Genomic DNA, 20,641 nt, shown 5'->3' with positions numbered 1-20,641 from the left:
CTCCAAAGACAACAGTCCTAGCTCACTCAAACTAAAATATGCTATCTAATCCAGGCAGCATCTTAGTAAGTCTAAATCTCTTCTGCACCCTTTCCAAAACTTCTACATCCTACTGTAATGACTGACCAGAACTGAGCACAATAGTATGTTAGAGATTTTTTTGGAAAGTGCAGGGAGCGGGGGGGGGGGGAATATGTTACAATCACCAATCTGGATCAGATTGGTGTTCCTGTTGCTTCTTCCAATTCATGTATTTTAGACCCTCCACAACCTAAAGATGTGTGAAAGATCAAATCAAACCCTCAGATGGACTCTGATGCCTAACTTGCAAGCAGAGAGTCTTCGCTGATCAAGGTGATAGGGGGAAAGGCAGGGAAGAGGACAGAAACGAATTTGGGAAAGGGTTTCTCAGAAACAGGGCAGTGTTAGAGCATTAGGGAAGGAGGAAGAGGAATTATATCCAACTCAGAAAGAAACAAATATTTGGATATCAAGGAAGTCAAGACATGATAACAATCATTCTTCCTAAGGTGTTTAAACCAGGGTACATCAGCTTAGTACTTAATCAGTATTATGGTGCTTATTTCCAATATTCATTGATTGTTCATTTTCCAGTTTGATAGGGTTGAGAGCAGTGTGAGAAGGCTGTACAGACCATACTGGCTGTGCAGGATCAAATCCAACAAATTAAGATACATTTTTGATATTTTATAAATAGTCTTTTCTAGGTTCTAATGTATGCTGCATACATTTTCCTTTTTGGCATAATTACTCATCTGTTGCTTCACAGTGGGTTACAAAATAACCAAACCAAGACATGAACGAGCAGTTAATCACTTTACTCTGAGCCACAGGCAGTTATTTTCACATTCTGTCTCTGTTTATGGATGAAATTGCCAATTCCCTCATATAAAAGAGACGAGCTCTTAAAATGAAGTACCATCAAGATGGCTTTGTGATGCATGTTGCCAACGTTAGCAGAGTTTTCCAACACACTTAGTCATCTAAAAATGTGTTTTTTTTTGCTCATGTAAATAAATTTTCTATGAATTTTAGAATTTTATTCCTTTAATGATATTTAAAGATTTCACAAATCTTTGTGAAGTTAATTTGCTGATACAGTCTATACATGTAAAATGTTATAACTTGAGTACCAATATTTATAAATGTCTCAGAGGCATGAAAGATGTTTATGCAATTCCAGTACAACTAAATGGAAACTTTGCATACAAAATCATTTAATCACATAGATATTTTAACTGAGAAAACAAAAGACATGATTAATTCTTCCTGGTTTCCAATACGCAGACATTGCAAATGACATAATTGCTCTCAACTTTGCAGTGTTCATTTTGCACAACTTGAAAATATCCAGTTTGACTGCGTTCATCAGTTACCCAAATTTATTATGTTTATGATACACTGTCAAGGGGGATTCTCCAAATAAGAACAAACGTTATAAATTGAGGTTATTGTGAGTTGAACATGCTGAGGAAAATAATTCTAACAATAATAATTGCCGCCATTAATAAAATGGCCAAAATTTATATTTACATCTTAATTTGACAACCCAAGACATCTGTTGTCAAAGGCTTGTTGCATGCTTATATGTAAAGCTGGAAATCAGTTAAAATATGAAAACAAACTCAAGCTCTTTTTTACAGACATTGTGATAGCAATAACTGATTCCAGCCGTTTTCCTGAACTGTATACACGAGAAAATCTGCAGATGCTGGAAATGCAAGCAACACGCACAAAATGCCGGTAGAACACAGCAGCCAGGAAGCATCTAGCATCTTCCTATTGTTGCTGCCTGGCCTGCTGTGTTCTACCAGCATTTTGTGTGTGTTTCCTGAATTGTATTACTGCTCTTGAAACCAAGAATCTACTGTTGAGTATTGTAAATGTGAATTGTTTTATTTTTATTGTAGGGATGCTGGTGGTTATTGTATTATTGTTGATTGCCATTGTCGTGGTTGCTGTGTGGCCAATAAAGTAATCGAGCAAAAATGGCTCAAACAATACTCTTCAATGAATATGGATTGGATGCTAAAACTGGACGACGTGTTCTTCTTCAGACCACCAGAGCAAGTTTGAAATAAGTTTTCTTATTCAAGCAATAGAGAACGTTTCAAATGTGTTTGATTAATATGCTTCCCTTACAATTATTTAATATTCAAGATAGACAATTAATCAAAGCCAAAACAGAACTCAATTATTTCATTACTTGCAATATGATTTCCACTTCAAATTAAGATCTTGCCTTAAATTCAGAAATGATAGTTCTAACTCTTGAGTAGTATAATATCCAAGGGGTGTAAATAATGCCTTTGATTTATCTTACTGACTGCATAATTTCACTTTGTATTTTTCTCCTCCTAATATATATAGGGATACCCAGAACTTCAGTACTTTACAATTGATTTCCTTTGCCAAAGCTAAACCATTGAAAGTATGTTCAATGTTCAAATAAGATACATTACATTTCTGACATGTTCCTAGATGAGAATTATAAACATTTTTAATGCTGCGTTCTGTTGTTTTGTTAACTTGGTTCTCCCATTCTTTTTATTATATTTCTGATTGTAATTTTATTACCAAATGAGATGTGTATGATCATCTAAAATGCTTCAGTGACCTTGTTAAATAAGGCAGCTTTTACTCACTCACACGATTACTCTATTTTCCCAGGAAAAATGCTTTTCTCAGTGCCTGCAGGGTCAGTGAAGGGGCTCCTAGTAGGGCACGGGGAGTGTGTGCTAACTCACTGCCTGTAAACAGTGTTACTGTTCACACGCCTTTGTGAAATTGAAACTTGGAACAAATTGCTTTTAGTGTGGAAATTCCAATCTAACAAAATAGTAATTAGAAACCATTACCTTATAATTTCATGCAGTTGTGTACTTCACACATTGCGTATGATTTTATACAATCATTTGGTAAAAGTATTCACAATATGGTGTATGAATAAATATTTTCCAACTGTTTTAGCTTGTGTCTTATGTGTAATTGGTAACTTTCTTTTCATTGTGGTCAAATTTAAAATTTGAAGATCACCAGTCTTAATACCTAGGACCACCATAGTCTTATTTTCTTCATGTTAAAGAGAGTTTCTGTTGTGTGTTCAAGGTAATAAAACCACATTTTTATGTATCCATGTCTTTTGAAATCTTTTGCTCTCTGCATATATCACTTTTAATATAAAAAAATGACAAATTCTGCAAAATTCCCTTGCATCAAAATAAACCCAAGCAGCTTTCAAAATGCTTGAATGATAAAGCAAACTACAAGTTTCAATCCTTCTAAGGGAATTTAAGATGATCACAGAAATGTGGCCCATCTGTTTACCTACTTAACTGCCTTCAAGGGAAAAATAACAGAAGAGCAATGATCCTCTGTAGGCTGATTCAGTCTGCTGTCAGCATATTCGCCATAGATCTGGGGAGATCTGGGGAGATTTGGGGGGATGGGGGAAGGTGAGTGGAAGCTACCTTGCAAATTGCAATGAGATAACACCAATGGTTAGTCCATCATTTTGAGAGAGTACCAACAGCCTCATTAATTCAGTTCAATTATGCAGCTTTGCTTCAGTCACCACAAATCCACATGACTGATTTTAATTTGCTTGGTGACTTTTCTATTATGTTACTGGTGTGCATTTAAGTAAAATCTGTAGTACTTGTTCAGTCATAATAAGGAAACAGTAATTTTCCTTTCTTCTACTATGTCATCTTAGTCATCATTTCCAGGGTCAGTGTTCGACCATACTCCATTCTGAAACATAATGGGGAATTTCTGTCAATGGTGAATACTTCAATGGTTACATAGATACTTTTTTTAAAATGTAAGAGTAATTGTCTACTGGTATGAAATCTGAAGCATCTGTTAAATTATTTGTGATGTTTGTGAACTTCAACTGAAAATATTGTGTAAATTTGTAATCTGTAAATAATTTTAAAAACATTCTCTTGTACATTGTTGTAATGTGCCTTCTTGAAAAATAGCTGATCTATACCTATTTGTTATTTTAAATACTTAAAAATTTGTATTTTTAAAACAGATTCATTTTTATGAGGCAAAATTATACCATCATCATCCAATTCCTGAAAATTAATTGTTACTATATCATATAAATGAGGCCACCAGAGAATAGCTAATAGCCAGTGACTAGTTTTGTTTCCTTATTTTCCTGGCTGAACTCCCAAAACAACATTTTGAATGTATTAAGAACAAATTGAATTAAGTTTACTGTTTTATTAAGTGGTGGGGTCTTTGAAAATTATTGGCACCCTCTAAAACTTTTCAACACAATAAGTTAGATGACAAAGTGCTGCATCTGTTATTTTGCATTGTATCTATTCCATAGACATTGTTATAGCCCTAATCATGCTTGATAGTTCCACAATATCCTTACAGCATTTTTTTCTGTTATTCCTGTGAAGTGTGTGATTCCCATGCATGCTTGTAAATCCAAAGCTTATTGGTTGTTTATTGTTGGCAATTCCCCAACTGCAAAACTGGGTGCAAAACTGTAGTGGGTTGAACTTTGTAAGGTTTCTGTTGACACTCCACCAAATCTCTCCAGAGCTGGTGAATATTTTAGGACAGTGAAAAGTTTGTAAATAGTACCAACTGATGTTGGTCAATGGTGTAGGGGGATCCCAGTTGCAGGAGCAGCTGAGTGTCCAGTGTGTAGTCATAATTTACAGCTGTGGTGATTGTGGTAATAGAGACCCAGTGATGATCAAAGATTAGGTTGGGGGGGGCAGACTGGTGGTTAATATGAAGTGGTCACTGTTGGATTTACTGGCTTTCTTTCTGGTCCTGGAGTAAACACAAAGATTAGCTTAATTTGTCACATGTACATTGAAACATACAGTGTTGTTTGCCAAATCAAGTTGGTGAGGATTGTGTCACCATGCTTCCAGCACCAATATAGCATGCCCACAGCTGACTAATACCAACCCTTATGTACTTGGAATGTGGGAGGAAACCAGAGCACGAGGGGGAAACCCTTGTGTTCATGGCGAGAACATACAAACTCCTTACAGTGACGGGAACCAAACCTTGAACTTATAGATGGGTCTATAATAGCATTATCCTCGCCACTATGCTACCCTGCCAAAGCACTGCTACCAAGTCATTTGCCTCCTGGATTCAGTTTTTGCTTGCTTTAAGCTGCCATGCTTTCCAGTGTCTTCTAAACTTTAACGTTTCTAATTAAAGAATAGTTTTTAAAGTGAAACCAGGCAGCGCTGGTTTGATATTTAAAAGGACAGTTCCTATCTGCAGGATTGATGATCATCCATTGTTTGGCCTCCGCTGAAACCAGAAGAGAGGATGGAGATAGATTTCTGTTCTAATGGTTTGCAGTTTAGCTTCAGCCATTTTATTAAAATAAAGATCTGGAAAAGGAAGGATTTATAGAATGTGTTTCTCTACTGCTTTGTGGATGGGATAGTGGCTGGCATGACCCCGCAGCAGCTAGCACCCGTGGTCCCAGGGATCCAGGCTCTATCTTGATCTTTGTGCAGTTTGCACCCGCTCACCATTCCTCTGTGGGCATCTGCCAGGTACTCGTTTGCCTTCCCCATTTCAAAGATTCGCTTGTAGTTGTGTTAGCAACCGCAAATGAACCTCACTGTAGCTAAGCAGCAAAGAAAAATGCTAGACATGTTAAAACCTGTAAATTGATGGGGCATGGGAAAATAAGGGTGGAGGAGAGTCACGGATTGCTCCATTTTGCACCAGCATGGACCAGATGAGCCAATTAGCCTTCCTCCATGTTGTAATAAGTAGGGCCAAGATAACTGAAAATATTTATGTGCATAGACATTCTATAAAGTCAAAACTGTCAGGGTTGTTGAAGCCTATGGTGCTAATTTAGAATTCAACTGACTTTTTTGGCAGATGAAACTACTTCAGGATGTGTTAACATTTCGTACTTTTCTTCAATATTTATTTAGCTTTCATTTGGGTCACTTGACAGTCCATCATATTAATAGCTCTCTGGGCTCTCCAGTATCTGCTCATTTTGGGATCTCCACATCTTATCAGTTAACTACATGGATTGTGGCATTATTTCCCCAGTTTTCCCCAGTATAATCCAGTAACTATCTTAGAATATGGAATTTTAGAGTACTCCCAGTCACCTATTAATATGCATGCTGTCCAGGTTCTGCTGGAGGCAAATGCCAATACTATATAGAAGGATTTAAACATAATAAGCAATGATCAGATGTCTAATTAATTTTCCTGTCTCTGAGTAGTAGCCATTCTAAGCAAAGCAAAATTCTTCCAGTTATTATAGTGTGATCCACTTAGGATTTCTGCTATGCAGTGTTTCATAAAAGCTTCATTTATGGCAAAATATATGAAAATTCTAGCTAATACAGTCTATATTATAATTCTGCATTGCAGGCTGTGTTTCCAGATGACTTTCTCGTGGTTCCAACAATATTCATGAATTACTCAAGCCTAACTTGTGTATTCAATATCATTTATTTATATGTATGTATTTGGAGATACAGCGTAGAATAGGCCCTTTGAACCATGCCACCCAGCAACCCCCAGTTTAACCCTAAGCTAATCATGGGCAATTTACAGTGACCAATCAGGCTACTCTCCGCTGCATCTTTGGACACTGAGAGGAAACCGGAGCATCCAGAGAAAACCAACGCATTCCGTGTGGAGGACATACAATCTCCTTACGGGATTGAACGCTGAGCAGGAATAACGCTGTCCCAACTGCTACGCTACTGTGACACCCTGTGTTATTTCAGCTACAACAATTTCTCTGAATCAGTTTACAATTCTTAACATTGTCTTATCTCAGAAACTAAACAGGTTCACCTATAATGAATGTATCAGCACACATGTTCTCGTGTCCTTTGAGAAATGTAACTCTGAAATCTATAAACAATTTAATCAGAAAGAATGTTTCAGTTTTCTGGATTAAACATGATAAACCTTTACAGTACCAACATGATATAATCAAAGTTTGAACATTTTCACATGTATCAACTAGTGAAGTTTGGAGCATCACTTCACTAATAAACTTAGAGAAGAAAGAATTTTAAACTTTCTAAAAAAAAAACTAGATTGTACAGCCTAGTTGGTTATTTACACAATTTTCAGTTTTTTTTTCCCCCACTTTTGAATATGAAAAATTCACAACACGAATAATTCACAGCAAATATTATATGGTATTGTTTACAAGACTTTATTCAACTGAATTCTGGATTTAATTCTATCAAGTGTGGGTGCTCAGCAGTTATAGTACATGTTCACATCTGGTTCAATTACAGCCATCTAACAACCAAAAAATCCACAATTTTATGTGTAATTAAATATATTCATATATAATAATGATAATATATTAGTATGCATTGTAGGAAAACATTGCAAACTATGCAATGACCATAACTAAACAACATTTACAGTTCAACTTATTAACAGGTAAAAGTATAGCCCGACAGGTCTGTGTAGAAGGGGAATAGTAAAGTCTAAGTTAGCTGGAGTATGGCTGAACTGATATAAAAGTCTTTTTTTTCCCAGAACTACATTACATCAATATAAACACACTTCCAATTATGTCAGTCTTATACACTACCTGTAACTGAGGTACCTTGAAGATGTTTACCCTGTTACAAAACTCATTCACTTCTTTAGTACCTCTTAATTTTAGGCTAAGACCTCACCTTTATACAGTCTTAAGTGGTAAAATGTACTGGTTTAAGGTTAGTTGTTTTCCTACTTTTTATTTTTTAGTCTGCTGTTATGATTGATTAGAGAATGAGCTGCACATACTTGTAAACAGGGTCATAGCAAAGGCAAGGGTCATTTGTGCGACCTGAGTTGGTTGCTTGATGGAGATAGTGATCACAAGGTTGAAATGTCACTTTGCCCCATTGGAACTGAAATTGGTCACTGGAACAAGCAGTAAATTATTGCCTGTAATCATCGACACCGTTACAAAAGAGATCTAGGTGTGAAGTTCACTGTTCAGGTGATGGATCTGAACCACCAGGCCTGTCGGGTGTAGGGAGAGGAATTAGGTACAGTACATCCTCTACTTGTTCTTTTTAACAACAAATGTTATATTTCCAGTCGAGAGTACGTTCAAATCTATCCAAGGCTTTTAATGAAGGACTAACTATACAAATAGAAACTTTAATGACTTTGAATATATGTTAAGATTTGAAGAGAAATACAAGAAATAATGGTGAATTCATTATTGTGTTCTTGTGCAGTGATTCTGTGAACCTGTAAAAGAATTCACTTGAAATGAAAATATAGCTTTATTTCAGTAATCATATACTGAAAGGGTACTTTTTTTTCTCTCTTTACATTTATATTTTAATATGAGATTGATTTCAGGATGTTTTACTGCCAGTCTTTTTTGGACAGGATTTAGTTTATCAAAATTCATCCATAAAATTGTTTGAGAACAAACTTGGAGAATTTATCAGAGGGGCATGGAGCTTTCATCTTTAATCAAGAATTACTAGTTTAGTATTAAGGAGAAACCAACAAACTTAATAAATGTGAGGTAAATGTTGGGATGAACTGAAAAGACACAAAGTATAGCTATGGCATTTTACAAGTTTTTAAAGTTATCTGTTTCTGAAAATATTTAATAAGGAATACAATGTCCACAATGATTGCTAAAAGTTTCTTGGCAGACCAGCTCAGTATGTAACACTGAATGTTGTGTCAAATGTAAACAGGGCAAGGGAAGAAAATAGAGACTGCCACATTTTAGGTTAACTGCACAGCTAGAAGTTAACAGCTTATGTTGGGATCAAACCAGTTTTGGCATGACTCCCAGCTATCAACAGTTTGTATTGGTGTGCCCCTTTAACAAAAACCATACTGCGTTATGCAGAGAAGAGCAATTGTGAAAGGATTTTGGTTATGAAACAAATGTTCTTCTTTTTAGAACATTTGCAGCTGTTATGCAAAGAGTAGTCCGTCTTTTTTTTGTATTCTTGTTTATTTTTTGAATTTGAAATCAGCATTAGGTGCAAAATTGGCAATTCCAAAATCCCAACTGCTAGATAAGTTCCTTCACAAGTTCCTAATTTTATCCTAATATCACTCTTGCTTACAGTCAAGCAGCATAGTCTCCCTTTATGCTTTCTTGCACTTGCCTTTCTTCTCTCGCTGTTGGAACTTCCGCAGCCTCCTTGCCCACGTGTCCCTCCATTGTATCACCAAGCTGGTTTTGTTTGCAACAACCCCATTCTGGTCAGGAGAATCTTCGTCATTCCCTAAGAGTAGGTACTTCTTCCCTGTTTTTATTTTTGGGCATTTGCAGGCGACGTCTTTTGAGCGGACCCAAAGGAATTGATCTCCACGCCGTATTCGTTTCACCCCTTGTTTGTACACTGAGATGATATTCACTGTAAACTTCCACCATTCACCAGCTTTCTCTGCCTTCAAGATATGGGCTTGAACAGCTGCAACAGAGAAGATAGGAACAGAAGAGGATTTAAAACGTTCAGCTAAAAGGTTTTCAACCCAAAACCTGAACCATATTTCTCTTACCGTAGGTGCTTCCTGATGTGATGAACATAACTAACATCTGTATTTTGCTTTTAAAGAATATTTTAGTTGACACATATATTAAACAGTACACCAAATAAATTCTTCAAATGCAGCTGTAATCCTGAACCTTTCACACTAGTTGTTTCGAATATCATATTTATTATCATAGCAACAGTTTACATAGTATCTGAGGCAGAGAAGATGTAACAAGACCAAGGGTATGAAATGAGTTGACAAGAGTAACTGATTAATGTCTGACAGAGGATACAATCAAAACCTTAGAAACCAATTTTCTTCCCAAGCCCACATAGAAGAGGTTTATTCCTACATGTAATGAATCTTTCTTAATTAGCAGGGGAAAATGCTGATACACAAAATGAAGGGTGAGAAAACTGATCGTACTTCAAACAATCCACATTGCGTTTGTACCAGAGGTTAAGAACTGTTAAACTGGATGCTAATTTGAAAGATTAGAACAAGTGATTGTTTATATCTAACAAAATTTACTGTGTGCTGTTAGTTGTCAAACAGTAGTTTATAATGTGCTTAAATTCCTTTTGCAGCACACGTGAGAGCCATAAAGCAGATTTCAGTGGCAGTTTGTCAGTGTCCATGCTCTCTGCCTGCCCTACCCAGTTGCCTTTGTATCACACATTCTTACATTCCTGCTTTTCTTTGCTTCTACACAATACTGGTAAAAAAAATTCTCTACACATTAAGGAAGGCAAGAGAATCTTAATATTAAATTAGAACTTTATACACAATCATGCAGTGTTCATTGCTTCTATAGAGTGTTTTTTTAGAAAAGCTTCATGATTAAATAAAGATTGTATGTGGTTCAGTGCTTGGTGCGCATGCATTCATTCTGATGACTTGTTTGCACCAATATAATGATTATTTCTACCTTGTGACTGGAGCACTCTTTACCTTTAAGTATAGTACCTTGAACAATGTCTTATCAATCTAATCATATAGAGATTTACTGGAGTTTATATAAAAATACTTCTAAATGTTTCTGTTGTATTTTTGTGTATTTTAATGGTTTACCTAATACTTTGGTTGAGTTATTTTTTAGTTTAAATTGTAAATGGAAAGATCTTCATTTGAGAGCTGGTTAGGTGGGTTTTTCAGGACAGACTAAAAAAAAGTAATACCCCAAACTACTTCAGAATTCCTCCTAAATCTTCAGTTATTTCACATAATGTAGTAAAACAGTTTATGAAATTGCATTAGAAAAAAAATTCAAAATTAGATTGTCATTCTTTTCTGAAAGTGGACCCATAACCTTTTGAATACTTTTACTTTTGAGTATCTTTCTTTATAAAACTGTGTAGCTCTTTGCTTTAATACTGACTGAATGTTATAACTTTAAGTAAAATAAAAAAAATGCTGATTTTATTAAGAAGGGTGACATTAAAAATTAATCGTGATTTGTACGTCTGTACAAAATGAAATATTAGTGTGTGTTCCCTGGTGAAACCGAGTGTTATTTAATCATATAATGTTTCTGTAACTACACCAAACTGTCAGTACATCTTCATCAAGTGAAAAATAACATGTTGTCTTCCTAGTTTTTTCCCTTGATGTTCACAATGAATTTTATAGGAAATTTGATTTGTTAAGGCTTGACCTACCATTGAATTTTTAACAATTGATATCTGAAAATTCCAGTCACTGCTAGGAGACTAGACTTTGCTTGGAAAGTTAATGCTGAGAATAAGGCTATTCCAAGTACTTTTGTTAATCAACATCTGGTGCTGTAAAAAGTCCAGCACACACCAGTGTACATGCCATCCCATTTTGAAGAGTAATTATGATGTGTGGCTTCATGAAAACAGGACTGGTCTGACTGATTCAATTGCGCCTTAGTGTTTGACTCATTGTTGGGGAAAGCAGTGAGAAAGCAGTTCCTCAAACAATTGTCCTTTTTCTACCGAGTAGAAAAGGAAACCCGTCTAATGCAGGAGGCTACGGAGGAGCTGAGAAAGTGCATTTGGCAATACTAAGTGAAAGTAAACATTGTTTGGAATAACACAAACAATAGAGCATCCTATAAAACTGGAAATGTCACATTTATTGGTATCCAATGATTGTCATCAGCAATATTCTAAATGTGCTTTTCCTGGAAAGGAAAATTATTTGACATTCTACGTAATAGTTGTGTTATGAAAACATGGATGCGTGTTTATCCCAAGTTGTTATTTGACACATTTGAAAAACAGAATTCTATAAAACATTATGATGAATCAATTCATGAGTAAAGCCACAGCTTAATGTTTACGTGCTGTTAATCTATCCCATTCACCACACCCTCAGTCTGTTACTGGTAAAGTGGAATGAAACACTTGACCTCCGGGCTGTACATTTCACATCTGTAGTGAGCTCGTGCTCTAATCAGTCCATATCTGCAGTAAATCAACTCAGAATAAATTATCAACAAAAATATTCTTGTTAGATTCCCTGTTGAAAATATAACTTAACATTTGATTTATTAGTCAAAACTGTACAGATTCACATAATGGCAGCAGCTTTATACGGAAAGAGTTAGAAGTTATGGATAACTTTAAACATGCCATATTATGATTTGAGTGTACAGTTATGACATTTTTCTGTTTACAGACATCCATGAAGGAGTCTTGTATCCTTGATAATACAAATTTGAAGTCTTAAGGAAAGTGTTAGTTCAGGAAGTTCTTTTTCAAATCTTTAACTATGTTTAAGTTACTCTTGTGACCACTGAAAAAGTTGCATTCTGTAAAATTCTTCCCTTTGTTTGAAAGTTTTTCTTTAGATCAATGCATATTTTTCAAATCTTCAAATTTTTTTAATTTGCATGGGTGTTCCTTAATAAGACACTACAGATACTTTGGAATTTGGGTTATCTTCACAGCAACGCTCAACTGATTATATGTCAGAACTATCGCGTATTTACAGAAAGAGACCTGCATACCTTATTTCACCGTATCAATTATTCATTCTATTCTTTTCATCTTGAATTATCAAACATCTTATTTAAGTCATCCCTTGTTTCTCTGAAATGTGCTGGCGCACCACAGCCTGGTATGGAAGAACCAACAATTCTCTCAAATTATTGCTTACTTTAGTTGAAGTATGTAGCTCAATGGAAGTCCTATTTTTAGATGTACAGAGATTAATATTTTAAATCTTGACAAGTAATTGCATCCAAGACTTTCAATGTGAACAAACAAAAACCAGGAGGTAAAGCGTCAATTTTCATAGCGCCTCAGACTTCACTGTTAAAGATAATAAGTAGTTAAACTCTACTGTACATAGTCTGAAAATAGGTGCTGGCTTAGATCATCTCTACTAGAAAGGCCTTCTGCCAGGGAGGAGGGACAATGACTGTGCATTGTGCTGGTTGTATATGCATTAGCAATGTAAATATGTATGTATAATGCTATACTCTTGAACAAGTTTCTAAAAAAATTAAAGCACTTTTAAAGTGGGAAAACATTGTTGGAATGCCATGACATCTAAAGATGCCAAGACAAACATCTATAGATGTGTAGTGGAGAGTACTGGCTGCACCACAGCCTGGTATGGAAACACCAATGACCTTGAATGGAAAATACTACAAAAAGTAGTGGCTATGGCCCAGTCCATCATGGGTAAAGCCGTTCCCACCACTGAGCATATCGACACAAAATGTTGCCACAAGAAAGCAACATACATAATCAAGGACACCCCCCCCCCCACCCAGGATATGCTCTCTTCTCATTGCTGCCATCAGGAAGAAGGTATAGGAGCCTCAGCACCCACACCACCAGGTTCAGGTATACTTATTACCCCTCAACCCTCAGGCTCTTAACTTCGCTTCATCGTTGAAATGTTTACTACGGAGTCACTTTGAAGAACTCTTCATCTCATGTTTTTGATATGTATTGCTTACTTATAGTTATTTCTTTTTGTACTTGCACCCTGGTTGAACATCCAAGTTGTGATCTTCTCATTGCTTCAATTCTGGTTATTATTCTCGTGTTGATTTATTGAGTATGCCCACAAGAATATGAATCTCAGGGTTGAAAATGATGATATGTAAGTACTTTGATAATAAATGTACTCTGAACCTTGAACTTTGAAGGAAGATACTTCAAAACCAGCAACTCCAATAAAACACTTTTTGAAAACGTAAAGCTAAGTATTTCCATTTGGGATTCATCTAAAAGTGAAAAAATTCAATCAAATATGCTTCTAATTAGAACAAAATCTTTTGAGGCTGAAAAACAAACCACTTGTCCAGTCTTTGACCAGATGATGTTTGTGGTGCAAAGTGACTTAATAAACACAAAATAAGAAAGGGGGAGAGAGAGAGATAAGTAATTAGAAATGTTACATCAGTGCTATTACAGAGAGACCTGCAGGCCTGGCAATACACCGCTAACATCCTGAACTACAGGCTCTTAAATTTGAGTCACAGCCTTAACAGCAATTGAACTGTCATCTGTTTGTGGGTCACAGCACAGCAGTAGCCTGCTTGATCTCAGCAGGGAAGAGTTAACCTTGTGCACTTCCTACCAGCTGATCACAGACTTGTCTCAATGGCAGCAACGCAGGAGTGTGTGAACCACAATGTCCCACGGTCATGATAGAAAAATAACACAGAGAAAAATACATTAAATATACTGTATAAATTATGAAACCTTTCCAGAGGGAAGAGGGAAAAAATGAGCTAAACACTAGACCAATGAAAAATGTTTATGACAGACAGATAATGCTTTATAAATACACAAAGTTCAATAAAACTGTTATTTTACTGTGGATATGTTTTATTTCTACTGTGCGGTGTCCAATCTACATAGCAACAGTCTTTATGAAGAACTTTTCCTCCTGTAATAATAATGTCAATACAAAATGGAGTTGTTCTAACGCAAGTACGGTAGATCAGAGGTCCATACATTCACTGGCATTTTACCATTGAATTAGATGTGGTACATAAATATTTGGCCATCGGATATTTTAACAATCTTCTGACATATATCCTTGCAAAAATAAAGCAATTTATTAAGCCCAATTTGGGTATTCAATTTAATGATGAGCTCTCTGAGAACTGCTAGAATCAGAGATATCGTAAACTATGTTATAATTTGAATTTAATAAATTTTTGGCCCTTTTGTAAAACATTACACAATTCAGAAATGTTATTTTAAAGGACACACACTTCAAATTTTCCCTGTTTTATTGGGCCAAGCTATAACCATTTTATATGAATACTAATATGTTAATATTACTCATGTGGGAAGGAATTTCTTGAGCCAGAGGGTGGTGAATCTGTGGAATTCATTGCCAGAGATGCTTTGGAGGCCAAGTCATTGGGTACTTTTAAAGTGGAAGTTGATAGGTTCTTGATTAGTAAGGGCATCAAAGGTTACGGGTTGAAGGCAGGAGAATGGGATTGAGAGGAAAAATAAATCAGCCATGATCAAACAGTGGAGCAGACTCAATGTACCGAATGGGCTAACTCTGCTCCTATGTGTCATAATCTTATATAACTATCCCAATAAATAAATAGACAACATTGAATTTGCCGTGAAAATTCTGATCAGAAACTTAGACTTAAGTTCCAGTACTTTAAAATTATCTAGACTCTTATTGTAAGAAATAAATTAAAACATATGTTTACTCCTTTGTCATTCTGTAATTAGAAAGCATATTTTTATCTTGAATTTATATATTTTCATTTAGTAATCATAACTGATTTTTAAAATTTTGAAATACTTGTACCACAATTAGTTATGTTGATATGATTCATTCCTTTATTACCTTATTTTCCTCATATCCTCTCTCATATATTTGTTCCTTAGTTAGAATTTCCATATTCAGACACCATATTCAGCCTTAGTATCAAGTCAATTGCTTGAGAAGATTATTACCCCTAAACTTAACCATATTATTAATGAACCCTTTCTTTGTGTTTTCAATTATTACCAACCATGTGTTGAAACTTATTCTTAGGTGATGAGATTAATAGTTTTCCTTTCATTAAACTCTTTCACTGTAATTAAAAAAAAATGATTTTCACTACACTGTGATAGTAGCATCAAAATGTAGCATAATTAATTTTTAACATGCCATTTTTGAAAGCAACTAATCTTTTGCCCAAGTAAACACATTATTTTGATTCTCTTTATCATTTTGTGTTTGCTATACATGACCAATCTCCTATCTAGGTTGCTTAGCTTCATTTCTCATTTTCTCCATTACTCTCTCAACTCCTACCTCTGTTCATAATTCAGTTATATCTTAATCCAGTCAGTATCGTTTTTACAGAATGTCTAACTATCAGCTTCTGAACCAATACTCCTGTTATGTATCTTGTGTATTTTCTCCCTTCTTGTGTGTTCTTTCACTCTGAAATACCTAGTGTCTTCTTTCCACTTCCAGAACTAACTTCATCAGATCGCCTGGTCAGACCCAATGAGCGACAACCTTGATACATCTTTAAAAAAATTAAGCTTCCTGTACACTTGTAGTTAAACCTGCAGATACCAATAAAGTAGGAATAGCATTCCATTCTTCAAGCAAATACAGTTTTATGATTTACAAAGCCACTTTCAAGAACCAAGTCATTGTCAAAGAGTACTTTTGCTTGTCTTAACTATGTGTTTACACATAGTTGTCCATGTACAATTCTGCTTACGTGTATCCATTATTGCTGCTTCAAAATCATTGGTTCTCAGTATGATTCAAAGATTTGTGTACACCAATCCCAGGTCTCCCCATTTTCTGCTTCAGAGTTCAAAATTTAAACAATTATTTCAGATGGTCTCGCCTGATTCTTACAACCAAATTCATTGCTTCATACTTCTCTGCATCAAATTTCATCCCACTTTTTGTCAACTTCATCAAACTTTCCCCTTCCTCAAATATGTTAATTGTTCTCCTCATTGTTACGCTGTAGATGAGTTTCTTGGAATCTGTAAACTTTGAAATTACACCAACTACTCTTAATTCCTTATAATAAACATATTTGAACCATGAAATGGTTTCAGCACAAAAAAAAGATCATGGTATCCATTACTCCTGTTCAAAATATTCACCTCCATTTATTTGTCAAGTTGCCATAGGTCTTTAATCTCATGACTCAAGAAATATTACACAGTAAATTGTCAACTCTCATTTGAAAATCCATTTACACTCTATTAACTGCAGCTATCTTGGTCATTGAAAGCAGAGGACTTTATCTTATCTTTAGCACAACTTACCTTTTCACCCCATATGTTTCCAAATGCTAATTTGATTAGTCTTGGATAATTATCTTTAAAAGATAAAATTTCCCACCAACAATGTCAAGCTGGCTAACCTCTATCTTTTTTTGTTGGGTGGGAGGGGGTTATCCCTTTTTTTAAAATAGGGCTGAGTGTTTCCACACTTCCATTTTTCTGGCACCCGGCCCTCCTTCCCCAATGGCTTGGTAAGATACTTAGAAATGTGTATCCTATCTGGATCAAATTATATTTTATACTCTGAGGACACTTAATCTTTGAAGCACGTCTAATATCCATTCTAACCAGATTTCCTCCACTTTCTTCCTTTATTGCTATAATGTGGCATGATTTATATGAATTCAGTTGCAAAAATGCTCATTGAACATCTTAACTACGTTTCCACATGCTCGTTCCTGTAATCCCTAATTGGTCTCATTCTTCACGTACTACACACAGCAGCCACTTTATTAGGTACATCGTATACCAAATAATGTAGCCGCAGTGTATGTTTGTGGTATTCTGCTGCTGTAGCCTATCCACTTCAAGGTATGATGTGTTGTACATTTAGATATGCTCTTCTGCTCACTACTTTTGTATTATGTGGTTATTTGAGTTCCTATTGCCTTCCTGTCAGCATGAACCAGTCTGGCCATACTCCTCTGACCTCTCTTATTAAAAAGGCATATTTGCTCACAGAACTGCTGCTCGATGGTTGTTTTTTTTGTTTTTTTTTTGTTTTTCACATCATCCTCTGTAAACTCTAGAGACTGTTGTGTATGAAAATAGCAGGAGATCAGCAGTTTCTGAGATACTCAAGCCACCCTGTCTGGCACCACCAATCATTCCACAGTTACTTGGATTATATTTCTTCCTGGTTCCATCTGAACAACTGAACCTCTTGACCATGTCAGCATACTTTTATGCATTGAGTTGCTGCTACATGATTGGCCAATTAGATATTGACATTAACAAGCAGGTGCTATTTTCTTTTATTTGAATTGCTAACCTGCTGTCATTCTTCTTTTTGGACTTAGTATTCCCTATTTTTGGGAACTGCTCTGACCCTCAATATTCAGCTTTGTTCTGTATTAAGCTCTAATTTATCCAACTCCAGTTAAATAATTTTGGCTTGACTATAACTTTTCCCTTCACAAAATCACGATATTCTGTGTGTTCGCTCACTGAACTGGCATCGCTTGTGGTATTTTATTTCCCAGAACTAAATCTAAGCACTGCATCTATCCTTGCTGGCTGGAAACACATAGATCAAAAAAAAAATATTGGTATATTTCAAGAATTCCTCCCTCTTTGCCTTTTACACTGTTGTTATTCCAGTCGATATTAGTCAAATTCGCCCATTTAAAACTGAGTAAACGCTGCCAAAGACACTTGCAGTTATCTTCTGGTCTTTCCACTGAGGTGACCTTAAGTATTGTTTTATCGTCTCTATGTGAATGCCTTTGGCTGCCCACTGTAGGATTTTGGGTACAGGCTTGTAGAAAGCAAAAACCGCATTACAAAGAAGACCTAATGAAATGAGTTCATTTAACAAAGGCTTTAGGCACAACCAATGCACTACAAAAGAATGTCTGCTTATATTTTTGTTTCCCCTTCAAAACACCTTCTGTCTGATTCAGGGACTTTATGAAGATTACTGCCTCAAAAACTGTTCAGAATCAGGTTTAATATCACCAGCATATGTCGTGAAAATGGTTGTCTTTGCAGTAATAATAATAGAAAAATGTGAATTACAGTAAATATATAGATATATTAGTTAAATAGGTAATGCAAAAACAGAAATCAAAAAGGTAGTGAGGTGGTCTTCATGGTCAATATGCATTCAGAAATCGGATGGCAGAGGGGAAGAAGCTGTTCCTGAATCACTGAGTGTATCCTTTCAGACTTCTGTACCTCCTCCTTGATGACCTGAGTGATGGGGGTCTTTAATGATTGATGCTGCCTTTTTGAGGCATCGCTTCTTGAAGATGTCCTGGATACTATGGAGGCTAGTGCCCATAACGGAGTTGACTAAGTTTTACAACTCCCTCCAGCTTATTTTGATCCTGTGCAGTAGCCTTTCCTCTTACCAGACGGTGATGCAGCCAGTTAGAATGCACTCCATGGTACATCTATAGAAATTTGCAAGTATTTTTGGTGACATGCCTAATCTCCTCAAACTCCTAATGAAATATAGCCGTTGTCTTACCTTCTTTGTAGCTACATCAATACATTAGGTCAAGGTTAAGTCCTCAGAGATATTGACACCCAGGAACTTGAAACTGCTTTCTCTCTTCACTTCAGATCCCTTTATGAGAACCACTCAACTAGCTGATATACAGTATCTTGCTCATGTACACTCTCTTGTCATCATCTGAAATTCTGCCAACAATACTTGAATTATCAGCAAATTTATAGATGACATTTGAGCTGTGCCTAACCACTCAGTCATGGGTGTAGAGAGAGTAGAGCAGTGGGCTGAACACACATCCCTGAGGTGCGCCAGTGTTGATTGTTAGTGAGGTGGAGATCCGCACAGATTGTGGTCTTCCAGTTAAGAAGTCAAGAATACAGTTGCAGAGGCCCAGGTTCTGGAGCTTTTTAATAGAAAGGTAGGAAGATTATGTTAAGTGCTGAGCTGTAGTCAATAAGCAGCATCCTGACATAGCTATTTGTATTGTCCAGGTGATCAAAGGCCGTGTGAGGAGCCAGTGAGATCGCATCTGCTGTAGACCTATCATGGTGATGGGCAAATTGCAGTGGATCTAGGTCCTTACTGAGCAGAAGTTAATTCTAGCCATAACCAACCTCTCAAAGCACTTCATCACCACAGACATGAGCATTACTGGACATCAGTCCTTAAGGCAGCTCACGCTGCTCTTCTTGGGCACTGGTAAAATTGTTGCTCTTTTGAAGCAGGTGGGAACTTCTGACTGTAGAAATGAAATATTGAAAATATCTTTGAACACCCTGCCAGTTGGTTGGCACAGGTTTTCAGAGCCCTACCAGATATTCCATCAGGGCCTGTTGCCTTGCAAGGGGTCACCCTCTTGAAAGACAGTCTGTTAAATTACCTGTTACATTTGCTGATTGTTTACATCTGAAATTCGCATTTTTATAGGCTTTGTCTTGAAAGTAGGCAGTTTGAAAATAAAAGTACTCTGAAGTCTGATCACATGGAAGAAAACTGACTGGATTGCAGTTATTAACATCTTTTCATTCCCGAGTTAGAAATATCGTTGAAGTGACCATTGTTCATTAACTAGGACCTGATGAAGGGTCTTGATCCAAAATGCAGGCTGTTCCTTTCCCTTCAGGGTGCAGCCTGACCTGCTGAGTTCCTTCAGCATTGTGTATCAGTGTTGCTCCAGGTTTTCAGCATCTGCAGTCTCTCTTGTATCTCTATAAAGAATCAGGCTACTTTGTCCTGCATGGTGATGTTACTCTGGAGTGTAGCATGAGTTGCAATTACCCACGGAGGGTAGTCCATCTTCTATCATCCCTCATCTCAGTTAATAGCTGAAACTTCCTTTGTGCTCAGATTGAACCTTTCCCATGGAAATATTCCCTCAAACTTCTTTGACTTAAATCTTTCAAGGCTCCTTGATGCCACAGATTCCAGTGTCATCACATGTACCTTGCTTCGGTACTTTGTGCATTATTTAAGTCAAGACTGATTTGAAAACAGGAGCGGGGTCATTCTGGAAGATCCCAAACTGGTGAGTAAATGCTTCTTGAAAGTACAACCCTTGACAATGCTTTTGATGATAATTGGGAAGACTGGTTTGACCTACATACCTCAGTTATATTATACTAATTTGGATGGATGCTGGTGTTGCAGCTATTGTGGGACATTTTGGGTAGAAGTG

General features: G+C 36.3%; 2 protein-coding genes across 6 annotated transcripts in view; one reads left to right on the top strand and one right to left on the bottom strand.

The window, feature by feature from the left end:
• The window catches only part of stx8 (syntaxin 8), a 192,353-nt gene extending 188,910 nt beyond the window's left edge, over positions 1–3,443 (top strand). The window contains exon 8 of the mRNA XM_072242295.1: positions 1,932–3,443. Within this exon, the coding sequence (XP_072098396.1) occupies positions 1,932–1,999 (68 nt within the window). The 3' untranslated portion in view covers positions 2,000–3,443. The remainder of the gene's footprint in view (positions 1–1,931) is intronic.
• A 3,744-nt stretch (positions 3,444–7,187) lies between these two features.
• LOC140187179 (netrin-1) overlaps positions 7,188–20,641 on the bottom strand; it is a 204,273-nt gene continuing 190,819 nt past the window's right edge. For all 5 annotated transcript variants that reach the window (XM_072242225.1, XM_072242226.1, XM_072242223.1 and 2 more), the window contains one exon: positions 7,188–9,461. In XM_072242225.1, the coding sequence (XP_072098326.1) occupies positions 9,133–9,461 (329 nt within the window). In that variant the 3' untranslated portion in view covers positions 7,188–9,132. The remainder of the gene's footprint in view (positions 9,462–20,641) is intronic.

This window comes from Mobula birostris, chromosome 24 (assembly GCF_030028105.1).
Source record: "Mobula birostris isolate sMobBir1 chromosome 24, sMobBir1.hap1, whole genome shotgun sequence".
In the NCBI taxonomy this organism is placed as follows: Eukaryota; Metazoa; Chordata; class Chondrichthyes; order Myliobatiformes; family Myliobatidae; genus Mobula; species Mobula birostris.
Note: the sequence above shows the minus strand (reverse complement) of the source record. Positions and strands in the feature narration are given on the sequence as shown.